A 16,460-nucleotide genomic window follows, 5' to 3' on the forward strand; every position below is an offset into this window, starting at 1 on the left:
TCAGTAAAATATTTTTAATAATTTAAAGGACATTAATAGATAGACTCTCTAATACCAGGGAATCGAAATAAAAGGTTATTCAAAACCCACTTATTTTTAATAAAAGACACCTTTCTATCAAAAATAAAAAATAAAAGACACCTAGATTCCTTGTATGAATTTTCCTTCCAAATTTTGACAATGCAGAAAAGCTAGCTAACAAGTGTTTCTAAGTGCTGCTTGAAGCTCCATCAATGGAACCGGCATCCCTATTCTCTATTGCTTTGGTGATGTAAGTTGCCTCAGGTTATATTTTGCCAGCTCCTTGTACTTCTCCACAACCCCAATCAAGCAGATTGTCTGAAACCGGAAAGAAAAATTACATAGTGAAATGTAGGCTGGATTAAGTGATATTGTAAAGAGCAAATTTGCCAAAAATGAGTTCTTATTCTAGCCAAGAAATATTGTACTCACCTTCACAATTTCAACTACAATAGTCGTGTCAGGATTGCTAAGATCAACTTTGTGTGGCGCAGGTACAGACTTCACAACCGAATTTATGATTTTCATCCTGTCAATAACAGAATTTGCACGCGCCTCGTATAGAACAGCAAACTGCAGTGAAAAACATATAATACATTTCAATCTGATGAAACCAAAAGGATGATGTAAATGTTTTGGTCATGTAGGGTCCTTGACAAGACAAGACAAAACAAAACAGGCAAGTATACTGAGATGATATTTATACTTCTTCCACTCTATAAATGCATTTTCATGATAAGAGGGAAAAAGATGTTAAAGTCCCCCAAGCCAACCCTCCTTTAAGGGGGCAGGTCCAAATCTAATATGAACAATATTTGACCACTCAAACATTAACATCACAGTAAATAAATCATCTAAATATAGGTCCGAGTTAGCTATCTTGCAAACTAAATGAAGGCATTCAAATATGTAGAAAGATTATTCTTTTATATATCGAAGTAAATCATGAATTGAATGTCTTGTCATGAACTGACTGCTTCCTTTATGGATAACTTGAGGGCTATCTTATATGGATCTGGCAACAAGCAAATGGTCCAAGAACACTGTAAAGGATCAAACACTGATTTAAAGCCATGGTTGTCAATCTTACAATTTCTAAGAACATTTCAATTTCCCGTCAAATCAATACTAGTGAAAATTCACTTGGCAGGCTACTACATGTATTTAAAAGGTTTGATAGGTTCAAATTGTCATTTGCCTAAGAAAAACCTCTCATTTCGGTGAACCACCTTGAGCTAAAATAGAAGTTGCGGCTTTAAATCGTGTAGCATGTGTACAAGTCATTTGGATTGTGTCAAATCTAAATTTGATTCATGTCTGAATGGTATCAACCAGAGACAAACAACAGAGATGCTTAAAGAACACTTAAAACACAATTTCTTTTTGTACAAATACAAAAATGTTTATAGAAAGCAAGTTAAATCCATGCACCTTTTCCATCCTATTGATTCTATCAACTTGATTTTAATATATGTCCTTGTATTTTATGAAAAAGCTAGCCCTTAGAAGCACTATAGCATATTTCATCACTTGAAAACCAAAACAAAAAGAATGGGATTCATCTATTTCATACCTTCCTATGATTCTGTGTCTCCACTGGAAAATACTGCTCGATGAGAGGCTTCATTGCTCTTGTAATTTCCTCTTCTGAAGAATAGCATGCTACTTCAATAGGTAAGACTCTTAAAATGAACCTACAAAGAAACAGTATGATTTTAGCTTGCTACTACCAATACAACATTTCTTATGTGCATGTGCTTCGTTTATGTAACATAACATGCAAGTGTATAAAGAACCTCGACATGTGCTTCCTTGTTGATGCAGCAGACGTCATCATACACTGTGCGATATCTTTGGGACCAGGAATTCCATCTCTCTTCCGCATTTGGACAAAGACAACACCATTACAGCCTGAATCAAGGTTGAAGAACAGCCTCTTCGAACAGTATGCAAAGGGGAAAAAAGGTTCAAGTAAAAAAATAATTGGAAAGAAAAAAAGAAAATGTAATAATGGTCAGCATCACCCATTGGTTTACAAGAGATGACAAAAAGTAATTGCATAAGAAAAACTTCACAAATTCAGCACTAAAACGGAAACTGAATATGGAAGGTGAAAGTAATAAACAAAAAGTTATGAATAATTATCTCTAAACAAATAAAAGAATCAGATGAACTATGTACAAGGTTGATAGACTAAATACAACGAGTTAGTGGGTCTTATTTTTTGTAGGCAAAGCTCAATGTAACAAAGAAAGAACAACCCCATTTGGGCTACTTCCATCTTGCATAAAGAAAATACGTGAAAGTTTCAATTAAGAATTTTCTGTTAAAGATACTATGTTAAATTCAAATAAAACTTCCAAGAAAAATATAGTATAAGCACTTTTAAATTTATTTCATTTTCTTTTTCAATAATCATATAATTGCCTTAATTCTTTCAATTCCATGCAAGACGCCAAAAACATAACTTATGGCCAAAAAGGTATTTCTCCTCTTTCTGGCATCCATTAATCTGCAAAATCAATTACAAACTTTAGCAGTCATATCTTAGTAACCTTACTCTTATCTCCAAGCTCATTGAGTTCATCTTCAATAAGCTTATCAATAGATTTATCTTCTCCACTGGTTGCACTCTTTGATTTATCTGTTTCAAGGCATTGTTTCTTTGCTGGTGGCTCCTCCGATTTACCTAGTTGATTTTCAATATTTGCCCCATCCATCTGAGCATTATTGGTCTCTTCTGCTATCTTTCCATGGCACACATCATCTGAATTCGGATGATCCAGATCTTTATTGGTTACACATTCTTGACTAGCTTCATTTTCTCTACTAGCATCTGATTCTGATTTAATAACTTCCTCTTGCCCTTCCTCCTCTCTTTCATCGCCATCACCCTCCTCTTCATCACTATATGAGAAAGTAATCTTTTTATTTAGAGGCTTATTTGGTAGCACTGCAGGTTCCTCTTCAAAATCCTTTCCATTGACTAGCTCTTCGAAAAACTGCAGGGAAATAAAATAAGCAGAAGTTAATGAATCATGAACACAGTAAAGATAAGGAAAAGATGCAGGCTTAAAGAGCAATGTCACAACTGTTATCACATATCAAGTCTATAATTTATAAATTAAAAGAAGTTAATGTGATTATAAGATTCAGCTTAACATTTTCTGTCAAAATCAAAGTTTTAGCTGATTTTAATTTGGCATAACCCACCCCTGCTAAAAAGAGAGCAATTATAAAACTAAACAATACACCGTTTGGAAGAAAGGGGGAAACAAAGAAATACCCAAATGGAAAATCATCAATTAATGACCCGAAATGAAGTTCAATAACAAAAACAGAAAAGGCTTCCACAATAAACTTCAAAAATAAGAAATATAGAAAGAACAGGAAAAAAAACATACAGAATCAATAACATTGATAGCTTCATGAGCAGCCTGTCGTTCTCTTCCACCGTCACAAGTGATAAAGAGACCTTGAATACCAGGCCTTAATGGGTATGCCCCTTTCTTTTTAACTGCTTTCTATTTTCCGAAAACAAAAATAATAATAAATTGAAGAAATACAAAAAAAAAACCTCGTGAAAATATAGGGTGAAAAACAAAAAGAGAGAGAGCTTGGGCTAACATTATAGGGAAGATACTGCTTCCTCTTCTTGCCTTTGGCTTTGTTTTCGGTAGCCATTGAAGCTTTTAAGTGTTTCCGTACTTCCGACTCGGGGTTTGATTATAGTTCTCAGTTTTGTTCAAATGAGATTTCTACTTTTAAAAGACCGGTTCGGAACGAGTCCAAAACCCGGCTTATATAAAAGAATGTTTAAGTAAAAAACAAGTATTTAAAATTGACTTTTTTATTAAAAGATTTATTTAAATTATATTTTTAAATGATGTTTTGTTTTAAATGAAAATTAAAAAATAATAAAATAATATTTATTAATAAAATAACATAGCAAATCTAAAATCTATTTACCTTTTTCCCCCACCATTTCTATTAATCTAAAACTCATTCTTCATTTTCTCCGTTAAATTAAAAAAAATAGTTTAAATATTTAATTTTTCATTTAAACAAAATAAAAATATTGTATTTGAAAAATAGATTCATAAACAATAATGCTTATTTAAAAATTAGGATAAAACATTTTTGAAGCAATTAACCTTTTTTATACTTATTATATTTGGTAAAAATTACATGTATATTATAAATTAATATATTAGATGTCAATATTCATATATTATTAAAATTAGATAAATTTATTCAATATTTTATTGTTTATTAAATTTTAAATTTTTTAATCATAAATATATAAGATATCACATACCATATATATATGACATGATTCGGTTACACTCTTTAATACTAATAAGTTTTACATTAATTTATAGCTATTGGATTTAAATAAATAAATGTCTTAGATTTAATTAAAATTTATAACTCGTAAATACATATATTTTAATTCACTGTAAAATAATATCTCTTTTTATCCAAACCTCAATCTTAAACTCTAAACCCTAAATCTCAAATCATAAATCTTAAACCCTTAAGCTTAAATCATATACCCTGGATCCTAAAGTTTAATTGTAAAAGAGAAAATATTATTTTACTGTGAGTTAAATAAATATTTATTTATGAGTTATAAATTTTAATTAAATTTAAACTATTTATTTATTTAAATCTAATGATTATAAACATGTATAAATTTTATTAGTTTTATACAGTGTAAGTGGATCTTAACCCTAAAAAAATACATACAAATATGAAAATCATCATCTATAATATTTTAGGTTAATTTATTCATATCACCATAAAAATTTAAATATTAAACTAATATTTATTTTCAATTAATTATCAAAATAACATTTTTCTAGTACCACATATGATAAAAACACATCACATTCCAATGCGTTATAAGCTTATATGGGATGGTGAAACAACTTTGTTTTGTAATTTGCTCAGGATATGTTTTAATTAATTAAAACTAATTAGTCACAGGCATGTAACTTCCTTCTTCTTTTTTTGTATACTAAGGTTTTAATCTTCTTTTGGCACAATATATAAACCCTTCGAATTTTCATATAGACTATAATATATGATTTTTAGGGACGAAATTAGGGGCCAATTATAAAAATTTTAGAAAGGGAGATTATATAAAATTATAAGAGTGAAAATACATTATCAATTAAAAATTCAAAAAAATATCTAAAATAAAGTCACATAATTGAATTTTGGCATTTGCAAATCGTGCAAATTATATTGGGAGGATTGTCCTCATCCAGGGATAGACCGAGGTTAGGGTGGAGGCAGTCGTCTCGCTAAAAATTAAAAATTATCATATATTTTAGATTTTTTCTATGTATTTTTTATTGAAAATTTATTTTCACCCGTGAAATTAGTTCGCCCCTCCTAAATTTAAATTCGCCTCCTAACATAAAATTTTACGTTCGTCCCTGTACTCGTCCCTATATTAAACCTTTGCTGTATGAGTTTCAAATTAGTTCATCAATAGATTTTAGAACGTGGTTGTAGAAATTAATTAAAGATGAAGGAGTAATATCATATAGATATAGCAAAATCATTGCCAACCGGTGTAGTTAAACAGAGAACGATACAGTGAAGAAATATTTATGGTCCCCTTGACAGTGCAATATATTCCTCTCTCAGACTGGTGTATTTCCGGCACAGTTCATTGAAAGCTTCTTTTTTTTCTCATCTGGTATTTCCTACTTCTTCTTCTCCTCCTCCAATAGAAGCTTTGCGATTTCGATTTGTTTATGGAGCTCTTGGATCTTCACTCGTTTCTCCTCGTACTGTTTCTGCAGTGTTTCCAACTCTGATATTGCTGCTTTGCCTAAAGCTTTTAACTTTTAATTAACTGTATAAACAGCTTTAATATAAGTTTAATTAACAAAAAAAAAATCTGAATTTGGTACCTGCTGGAGGGTTACAAGAGCTGCCACTGCTGCCTTCCATGAGTTTTTCCAGATTCCTGAAATAATAAAAAAAGTATATGACTGTAAATTCTTTTTACTGTTGTTGCTAGACACAGTGAATCTTATTAACTCAAACAGGTTATAAACTACTTCAAACCCACCATTGGACATCTTGTTTTAAGCTTGATGAATGAAACAAAAAAGATAAATAGAAAGCTCCTATGCCATGCTAGAAAACGCTAACCTTTTTCTGCTGTTGGTGGTCACACCTCACAGTGAAATGCAGTTGATGCAACAATGGAAGAACTTACCTATATGTTTGTGTGTTTAAAGCTTAATAGTGACAAAGGACGGGAGCCTATATGGAAAATGAGAAAAAAAAGGGCATATTTCCATTGATGGAAACAAAATCAAAGGCCGTAAGAATCTCTGGGGACAGAGATTTGCTAAGCCCCTGGTAGTGGAAGTCTCTTGTCTTTCTGCTGCTCACATGCACTTTTTCTCCGGTACTACATAACGGAAAGAATCAGAATATTTGGTTTCATGTGTTCCAAGCCATGGTGACGATGATGATATCATGGAAAAAGGAGCAATCAATCATGGCGGTCTTTTCTGCTTTTTCTGTTTCTGTTTTGGCTTTTTTCTGGTAAATGGTATACCCTTTTTGGGAAGCTATTTGGACCTGAATGAAATTATGTTTCAACACAAGGAAAGAGGTTTGTTAGCAGTCTGTGAACTGAAACCTCAAGGAGAGTCACGGACAAACTTCACTCGTTCATTTTCGATTTACAAAATTTCCATCATCAAAAACACCTACTCGTAATGCAGTTTTTCGCCTAACTAATACTACAATGCAATAAATTACAATTTATTCATCCTCATCGTCCACAGGGACGGACCTTGGGAGCGTGGGAGGTGCATGTGTGCGATTGCACTTCCTATTCAAATCTACGTATAATTTAATAGATTTATTGTTATCTCTTGAAATATCAAGTTTGGCACCGCGTACAGTGTTATATTTGAGCCTGGACAGGAGGGTACCTGCCCAGTGCCAGAATTTTTATAATGTATAATAAGGCTCAATTGTTTGAAATACTTATTATTATGGTTTCAATTTTTCCCTAATATTTATTATTATAGGCTTATTTTTAATATTTATTATTGGAGACTTATTTTTATAATTTATTTTTTCTAATATTTGTATAAGTGTCCAATTTTTTGTCAATATTTTTTTTCTAAAATTTATTATTAGGGGTCTAATTTTTTCAATATTTTTTTATTAGGGGCATACTTTTAAAATTCAATTTTTTTCTAATATTTATTTGTTTTTATGAATCTAATTTTTTTAGTATTTTTATTATTGGATTTTCAATTTTTTAATATTTTTTATTATGAACATACTATTAAAATTTATCTTTTTTTAATATTTGTTATTAGGGACTATTTTTTCAATACTTATTATTATGAAGATACCTTTAAAATTTTATTTTTTTCAACACTTATTATTATGACAGTTACTTAAATAATGGTATGTAACCACAACAATGACTGTTATGAAGTGGTAACGACATTGTCTAAAACTATAATATCAACAATCGTTACGTCCACAATAGTATATGTTATTAAAAATTCACATCCACGATACTTGCAGTGACCACAATTCATCTGTTATGTTCACAATAACGATAAAAAAAACGTGAACAAAGACACAAATACAAATTGTAACTTAAACCTCTAATTAGAGGCCTAGTTTTTTAGTTCGCCCAGGGCCACCAAAATCTCAAAAACGAACCTGAGCATTTATTTCAAGAGTACGAGCGTTCAAAGTATCGTGTGTATGTATCATAATCCAGAAATTATCGTACTACTCCATACTTACTTGCACCTTGGGTGTTGCCTACACCCGATAAAATAACCTGCACCAAACCTACTTTGAATATTAGCGTGCCCTCCATGCAACTGAAAAATAGGTAGGAAAAGGATGCCATAAGCTTTAATTGAAGAAGGAACTGATTAAATAACATATGAACTCATTTAACAACCTCATTGGTAAAAAATGTTTTTCCCTAGAGATCCCGAATTTGAATAACCACGTCTATAAGATGTAATACGATCCTTTGAGCTTTCGGTGAAATAATGTCGTTCACGTATATTCAACATATCAATCATTACACGAATCAAGTGACTTATGTAGTAAAGGAATTATTGTTATTCCTTGAGGACGCAGGTTCGAGCACCATAGATGCTAGGGGTGTGAGCGTTCAATGTCAAAAGGTTGAAAATTTATCTTTGAACAGATATTACCTTATATTTACACATATTAATTAAAAAACATATCAATCATCAATTTATTATCTTGCGAGTCATCAATACATAGTTCTAAATTTACGTAGAGGTAAGGTGAATATATTTAAACATTATAAGTGAATTTAATATTAATGCATCTTGCGGTTCAGTCCAATATATTATCAGACTCAAATAATATACCTGCCTCTACTTGAGAGTCAATTTACTCTATAGACAAGACAAATTGTCTCATTTTCGAAGTTTAAAATACATAATATTCCTAACATAAATTATTTACGCAAGATAATTCTATAATACAAACTTATTTAAATTACTAACTATTATGAATTGCATCTAATATTACAAATAATCTTATAATAGAATTTTTAAGTAGTTAAATTATTAGGCAATTATGTTTTTGGATAACAAAAAATTTAGGTCTGAGGTGGCTCCTATAGTCCAGGGTCAGGACATACCTAAGATTCTATTGTGGTTTACATAGAAATTTACATATTGTCCACAAAAAATGACAGTGGTAAGATTCGACTTTGGCCTTATAATCTCAAATTTCTGAATCACAACTACTTGCACACCCTATGTAATTATTAGGCAATTATGTAAGACAATTTTTACTTTTTACTTATTGCTTTGCGTACAATTCTAAGTTTGAGGACATTACAAGTACAAGAAATAAACAAATATTGTTAAAAAAATCAATTTAAATAAATTAGGATAATTATATGAAATTAAAGTACAAAAGATGAAGAAAATCCAACAGTAATTATATAAATTTATGATCATTTTTTTAAATATTTTCATTACGTAAAACAATAATTCAAAATAGTTTGTGTTATCCAAAAAAAAAAATCCAAACCCAACTCGTTTTCGTATCAAACGAGAGTAATATGAGGTGAGGGTTTAATCAATAAGAATGATTGCACTAAGTGGAAAATGACTTGTTATTGGAAAGCAACTTCTTTGAATGTGTACCTTGAATCATTATTTAAGATGATTTTATTGTTAAATTTTAAAAGTCAGTAATTTTTTTATCTAAATATATGAGTTTATTATTTTATTTAAATTTAAACTAATAATGTTTAAAATAGATTTAATATTTCGTTTTATTTAAAAATGTATGTTCAAACATTCAAAGCAAACATTCTCCTCGAATGTCGAATGTCCACGATTTTCTCGGGACAAACCACATCGAACAAAACACTTCTAGATCAAAGCAAATCTTGGGCTACTTACTTTCAGAAGAATCACCAGCAACTTGGTTCTTGTTTGCCGCCTTCTACTATACAAGAGGTAGTCCGATGGAATCCTGCTCCTACAAGATGGGTCACTCTCAACACAGATGGATCCGTTTCTGCTCCTTTTATAGTTTCAGCTAGAGGTCTTATTCGAGCCTGTCAAGGCAACTGGCTGGTTGGGTTTAATAAATATGTTGGAGTTTCCCATCCTCTCCATGCCGACCTTTGGAGTATATTGGAAGGCTTACGTATTGCGTGGACTACCGGTTTCGAGTGGTTACAATGTCAAACTGACTGAGGAAGCAATCAAACTTGTTACGTCGCCTACTGCCCATTGAGCCCTCTCGCTCTTGTCCGAGCTATATCCCAATTTACTTCCAAGGCATGTTTCGTTGAATTTAACTTGATTCGTCGCGAAGCAAACTTCCCTGCTGATTTTTTTGACAAAGATGCCTCCATCGATAGGGTTACCTCTATCCTTTCGACCCCCTATGGAGTTGTCAATTTGCTTGACAGGGACCTTAATGGCCCTCCCTATTTTAGAAATTAATATTCGTATTTGTTTTTAAGCCCTCTTTCATTAAAAAAAATATATGTTCAAAAATTTAAAGATTAATTTAAAATAAAAATTATAATCTAAAAATAATATTAAAATATTTAAAACTTTAGACATTAATTAAAAAGGAAAATCATAATTTAAGAATGTGTGAAGTAATTAATTCTAAAACATTTAGATATTAAAAACAAGACAAGAAATGCTTGCCTGACACCCTGACTTCATTTTGTAGTAATATCAGTCCCCCCCCCCATGTGATGAGAGCAAGAAAAAGGCACAACCCTTCAATATCATGCGGACCTATTATTATTCATAGATGCGTGTGTGCATTATAGTAAAAAGATGAGCTTTTTTTTACCAGCTTTCCTATGGATATACCCAACATTCTTCACTTCAATGGCAGCAAGAAACCTGAAAACAAAATATATTATTCATAACTACTACTGATAAAAGCTGACATATTAAATATAAATTTATATCAAATCACCAAACCCCATCATCTTCTTAAGTTGCAAAACTAAAACTAATGGCAAGACATTTTTACAAACTTCCAAGCAACTGCTGTTTCAAGTTAAATGTTACACATTTCAGGCATCAATGTCTGTTGGAATACATAAGGTGAAAGAAGATGCATAGATATGATGACACAGTGAGTCTTTGGTTTTCTGATTTTGTCTGTTGGGATACATAAACCTACAAATGAAAGGAGAAAAGCGAAAAGCCCTAAGCTCGCTCGAAACTCGGTTCCAATATGCATTTGCTGTTAGTGGTGTTGTATTGAAGAAGAAGATGACGATGATGTTGTTGAGATATTCTCTAAGATCTACTCTTCAGTATATGAATTCTGACTATACACATCTAGGGGATTTCTTCTAGTATATGCTTCTCTACTTTTCTGCACTTGTAAATTATCATATCCAAACATTAGAAGGATGTCATTTGATTCAAATGAGTTCATAAATTATCGATAACTCGTTTCCGAGTTCCAAGCATGCTTACCTTTATTTCCTAAGGTTCATTAGCTTTTCATGCCCATCATAAAACCTGAGAACAAATACCTTTTAATCTGGTAATTGTGACAGCAGATATCAAGTTACATCAATGTTAAGACAATGATAATACCTTGGCATTACGCAGACGATAACTTAAACAGAGGTTGTGCCGCTGGTGGAAGTGATGTGCCGTAATGGATCATCAGAAGATGAAGCAGCACATGAAGCAGAACTTTCCTTTGATCCCATCGAAGCCGGCTGCTCGGGGAGGTGATTTTCAGTAGATTTATTAGGGGAAGCAAAAGTGCTATCAGGAAGTGCATGCTCAACACTGCTCTCATGGCATATTCAAGAAATGTAGGTTAAATAAGTGAGAAAAACAACTAGATGTCAATCAACTTTAGAATAGCCTAGAAGAATTCCAACAAAAAAATACAAAATATGGCATCCGTACTTGTTCGAAATTTTATCTAAATGTCAGAATAAGTTCCGCGTAAAAGCGACATTATACCCTTTGGGACTGGGATGCTCTTGGCTATTTCCAACTCCGGCATTTTGAACAAGAGCTGATTCCACTTCCTCCACCTCAGAAGCATTAACGATCGAGGAAACAACAGCTGTATTATCACCATTGACTGCCACAAGATGTGATATAAATTTCACATCACTTATTTATCTTCCATTCCTTGATTTGACAAATCGAAACATATTGCACTACCGATTTTGATTTTATTTTCTTTTTTGAACACGAGAGACGGGAAACATATCCGCACAGTACTCACAAATCCAACAAAAATATAATGATCATAGAATTTAGGCTGTTTAGCAAACCTTCCAAGACTTCTTGTTTAATGTTGTCAGATGGATCAACATTTTGACCTGCATGAGAATATGCGGGCAAGGAAATAGAAGCACCAACGGATAGGCTTCGTTGGTGATGATGAATACCGTCATTCTTGAAGTCCGGAAGTTGCAAGTTCATGAACCTTCTCCTTTGCAGTTCGATAGCTTGCTGGAGATCAGCTTGCTCTTCCAATTCTCTTCTCAACATCATCTCCTGTGCATTGTACAGCATCTTTGCCCCTGTAAATAAACAGAAATTGAGAACCCCACAATCTAAAACGTAAAATAAAACAAGAGAAGAAGGCATTTTAAGCATTTTGTTTTTGCATGTATCATTTAATGCAAAAGACCCAACAAAGAGCCCTGATTGTTTGTTTTCTTACCAGCATGAAGGTCATATGGCTCTCTAGAATCAAGCCCAGAAGGGCTTGAACAAGGAGAAAAAGTTCCCCATCTCAAATTGTTGTTGCAGGTGTTGCCTCCTGCAATTGCTCCATTAATGGTTACAAAATCAATGCACAGGAAGGACAAACTGTAAGATAAAGAAACAAACAAGAGAAGATATCATACTTCTCAGGAACTTTTCCTTTTTCCTTGTATGGCTTAACAAGCACACGTGAATCACAAATGAAATGGGGATTTCCTCTGGACAAAATGAGCTTCACAGTCTCCGGATGGACAAAAGTAACAAAACCAAACATTCGTTTTTGCTGGTAGGGGATCCTCACATCTTGCACTGGTCCAAACAAGCTTAAAGATACATGAACGCTAAAGTGAATTCCCAAACTTGGAATTTAAGAAATTCATAAACCTTACTACTCATAACAAAGAAAACCACTCTTCGGTAGCTCCTTTCTAGAATTTCGCGTAAAAACAAATCAAGCAAATAATGGCAACATACATTTAGTGGAAGCCTTGGCTAAACAAAGGTGGGTGTATAAGCAACGCCTCTTTTGCTCAAAATTGTATTCTCTTATAATAAACACAATATTATACATCCGTTAGGAATGTTAAAATCATATATCTACAGTATAGCAATAAAACCTTTGTATTCAAAATTTCAAATTACAGAATTCAGACTCCCATATAAATTGCCACCTCACTTTCTTCTGTAAGCATACATATACAGCAATAATCCCTTTTCAATCCACAAAACATCAATTTTTCCCATTCACCGTCACAAGCCTTATCATACAGCATACTTGCTGGTTTAACCAACTCCACAAAGAACACCAGAAGCACACACCTTTTCTTTTTTCATAAGAACAGACAAGTTTTCTAATGAAATGTTTTCCTGGGATATTTACAGAGGTAAAATGCGCATGTAGCTCCTTTATACATTATTTAAAATTAACTTTGATGAACAATTAATGACTCACTGGAGCAAGAGGACTGATTGAACATATGTCTAAATATCATAACCCATATTTACTCTTTCAACTAAAGAAGAAGAAACTACTCAATCCTTTAATTTCCCCTACATCCTCAAGCACTAATGTAGAAACAAAAAAAAAATTAAGTATTGCCTAAATTAACATGAGTAGTTTTAAGTGGCCTGCTGTTGAAGACATTTTAGCCACCAGTAAATATATTATATAAGAACGCAAAGAATGAAAATGTGAATCTCGTTGAAATATGTCTCTGGTCATTTGTAAAACCCTTTTATCATAACAAGCACTATCGACAATTTAATCTAAAGTCTAAACTACAACATCAAAACTAAATATATAGTGGGTAAGCAAATTATTCAAAATGTAGCTCCCCCCTCAACAACGTGCATGGAAACTTGTTATAAACCACAAACTGCATGTATAAACAGAGGAGGAAATGTCAGACCATTTAGAAGTGAAAAATATACCTGAAGTAGCTTGAAACATCTTCATCTTTAAAACTACTATCAGCTGGAAAAGTCAGGTAAATCTGTTTTGAAGCCGAGTTAGGCTTCTCAGCCAATCCCATTGCGAAAAAACCATTCCTCTCGGCTCGGCCTTGAGCAAACTTGCAAATTTCCTCACCAACCATCAATGCAGCAGCTCTGCAACATAACAGTATGCCAAATGGAAAAGAACATAAATTCAGCATAATAGGCCATACTCCAATGCCATGCCATGGTTCTTTTAACTAACTATTCCACCACCAATTTTCTTATAAATTAAATCCCACTGATGAGCTAAACTCAAGTTTAATGAACTTCATGAATCTCAGCATCAAAAATAAAAACACAAGCCAAATAGATGTTTCTGTTATTCAACCAATAAGTGTACAAATAAATAAAAACGGACTAAAAGAAACTATCCATAGCATCAAGACTACGAAAGACAGCAGGAAACGAAAATGGAAACTATTTAACATACCTTTGGGCATCAGCTTGTTGTTGCAAGAGGAAATTTGTGTTTTTTTGGCAATGCAAGGGAGAAGAAGCACCAGCCATCAACTGAGCAGCGGCCAGCCTTTGCTGATGTTGATGAGCAGCAGCTCTCACTCTCATAACTTCCTCATGTTGACGATAAAGAAGGTCCATTTTACTAGGTGAACCAACAATGGCACCAGTGACGTCAACATTATCACTTAAACCACCAAGCATGTGAAACTTACAGTTATCACCATTTTACAAAAACCCTCTAGCAAAATAAGACAAGGCTTGTAACCACCCACAAGATCACCAAATCCACCGGCTTCTTCGGCTGTCCCGAAAACACATCATCTTGCAGAAAACTCTTCCTATGACCAACAAGTCCTCGTTCTTAGATGAAGAATCGTTCAAGAAAGAAAAATAATCACTCATTTGGTTCTCATCGATGAAATCAGTGTTGCTATCCCCGGTCCTCGAAGGAACTAAGAGAGACCCAGAGCGGATATTTTCATAAGAGAGAAAAGGACTCGACTTTGGGCAACTAGCAGGAGACCAAGAAGGCGCCTTCTTCGAAAATTCCAAGAACCCATTTCGTGGAATGAAACCAGGAGAAGATGGAGGGAGTGGGTTTTGTAAATTGTTGGAGTTGGAGCTGTTGGGTCTTGAGATCGGGTTCAAGGGAGTAGAGAAAGTGCTCGAAGAAAGTCCCAAGTAAGCTTTAGCCTTGAACACAAGGGACTGCAAAAGGGTTTCAGGGCCAAAGGCCAAACGCAACAAATCCCTGTCAGGCAAGTCCTGGATAAGGATGTAACCCATGATTTTCGAAGCATTTTCTGGGTCTAAACTCTTGATTTTTCTGAATAAAACGTTGGTCGTATCGTAAAGATCCATGGGGATATTTTTTTTCCAGTTTGGTCTTTGTTCGGTTTTGTTTATTGTTTGAGAGACTGAAGTTTCGTTTTTTTGGGTTCAGTTGAAGAGGAGACAGTAGAAGGAAGAAAGAGAGAGTAAAAGGAAGTGGCGTTTAGAGGCGGGGGAGAGAGGGGTTGGCTTTACGAAGTTTGTCTTTCTTCTTCTTTCCCGAAGAGACTAATAAAAATGGGAAATGATTAAAAAAAACTTCGGTTTTATTATTATTTAATTAATAAATTAATAAAAAATTATCAAAAAAATTATTATTTTTATTATTTTTATTATTATTAGGTGTTTTATTAGTTTTGTTAACAAAATCAGTAAAGCATTATCGGTTTTGTTATTTTTTCTATCGATTTTGTTATTGTTGGACACTTTACAAGAAATATTAAAAAACATTGACGTTTTATGTATAAATAATAATGCTTTAAGTAATTTTTTTACCAGTTTTGTTATTTAAATAATAACAAAACCGATAACGTTTTTTTAATTGTATATTAAGGGTGTCGCACTGTAGAACTTCCCAATAAAAATGAAAAAGAAAATTAGATAAAGAAAGAAATGGCGGGAAGTTATACAGTGCAACACCTTAAAATAAGGCGCTACCGGTTTCGTTATTATTTAAGTAACCAAACTGGTAAAAATTACCTAAAAAATTATTATTTTTACCTAAAACAACAATTTTTTAACATTTTCGGTAAAATGTCCAATAATAACATAACGGTAGAAAAAATAACAAAATCAATAGTGCTTTACCAAATCTGGTAAAACGCCCAATAATAACAAAATCGATAGAAATAATAATGTTTCTGGTAATTTTTTATCGGGTTTGCTAATTAAATAATAACAAAACATGTAACGTCTTTTTTAGTCGTATATTAAGGCTGTCGTACGTGAGCATTTCCTAGAAATGGTTGTTTAGGGTTTTTAGTGAAACGATAGCGGGCTTCATCTCTACTCTCTTTCGCCGATAATTACATGTCAGATACACTTTTTTCCAATATTACAGATCTAACACATTTTCTGATAAAGTGATAATAAAGTGTGTTTCAATATTTGCACCTTGTAGACTGGACGGAAGTATGGATCATGAAGGGCGCCTTATTGAGGAATTTAACACGTGGCAGAATGATCCGAGTCTTCCATTAAATTACCACCAACCCCTTAAATACCGCCCAATCGCCTGTTCTCGTCCATCTCCCTCCTATAAATACCCTCCCATAAAAACTTCAATCACACAAAAAAATTCATTCTCTTCCTTATCAATTCTTGTAGCAAGCTTTAAGTAAGTTTTGCTATCATTTTAGAAGCTATAAA

The 16,460-nt window shown here is 32.9% G+C and overlaps 1 protein-coding gene, 1 long non-coding RNA gene and 1 pseudogene across 2 annotated transcripts; all 3 read right to left on the reverse strand.

Annotated features, from left to right (window-relative positions):
* Positions 1 to 127: 127 nt before the first annotated feature.
* On the reverse strand, positions 128 to 3,751 carry LOC120168018 (THUMP domain-containing protein 1-like). The gene is made up of 7 exons (XM_039176886.1): positions 3,649 to 3,751; positions 3,426 to 3,545; positions 2,577 to 3,023; positions 1,818 to 1,957; positions 1,595 to 1,715; positions 454 to 594; positions 128 to 339 (listed from the first exon to the last, which is right to left on the reverse strand). The coding sequence occupies exons 1-7, from the start codon at positions 3,703 to 3,705 to the stop codon at positions 256 to 258; spliced, it is 1,110 nt and encodes a 369-aa protein (XP_039032817.1). The 5' UTR covers positions 3,706 to 3,751; the 3' UTR covers positions 128 to 255.
* A 1,902-nt stretch (positions 3,752 to 5,653) lies between these two features.
* Positions 5,654 to 6,259, reverse strand: LOC120168011. The gene is made up of 3 exons (XR_005520094.1): positions 6,193 to 6,259; positions 5,949 to 6,004; positions 5,654 to 5,866 (listed from the first exon to the last, which is right to left on the reverse strand). It is a non-coding gene; the product is annotated as an uncharacterized LOC120168011 (long non-coding RNA).
* Positions 6,260 to 10,264: 4,005 nt separating this feature from the next.
* Positions 10,265 to 15,276, reverse strand: LOC120167973 (annotated as a pseudogene).
* Between the last annotated feature and the right edge of the window lie 1,184 nt (positions 15,277 to 16,460).

Source organism: Hibiscus syriacus, unplaced genomic scaffold, assembly GCF_006381635.1.
Source record: "Hibiscus syriacus cultivar Baekdansim isolate YM2019G1 unplaced genomic scaffold, ASM638163v2 tig00111708_pilon, whole genome shotgun sequence".
NCBI classification, from domain to species: Eukaryota; Viridiplantae; Streptophyta; class Magnoliopsida; order Malvales; family Malvaceae; genus Hibiscus; species Hibiscus syriacus.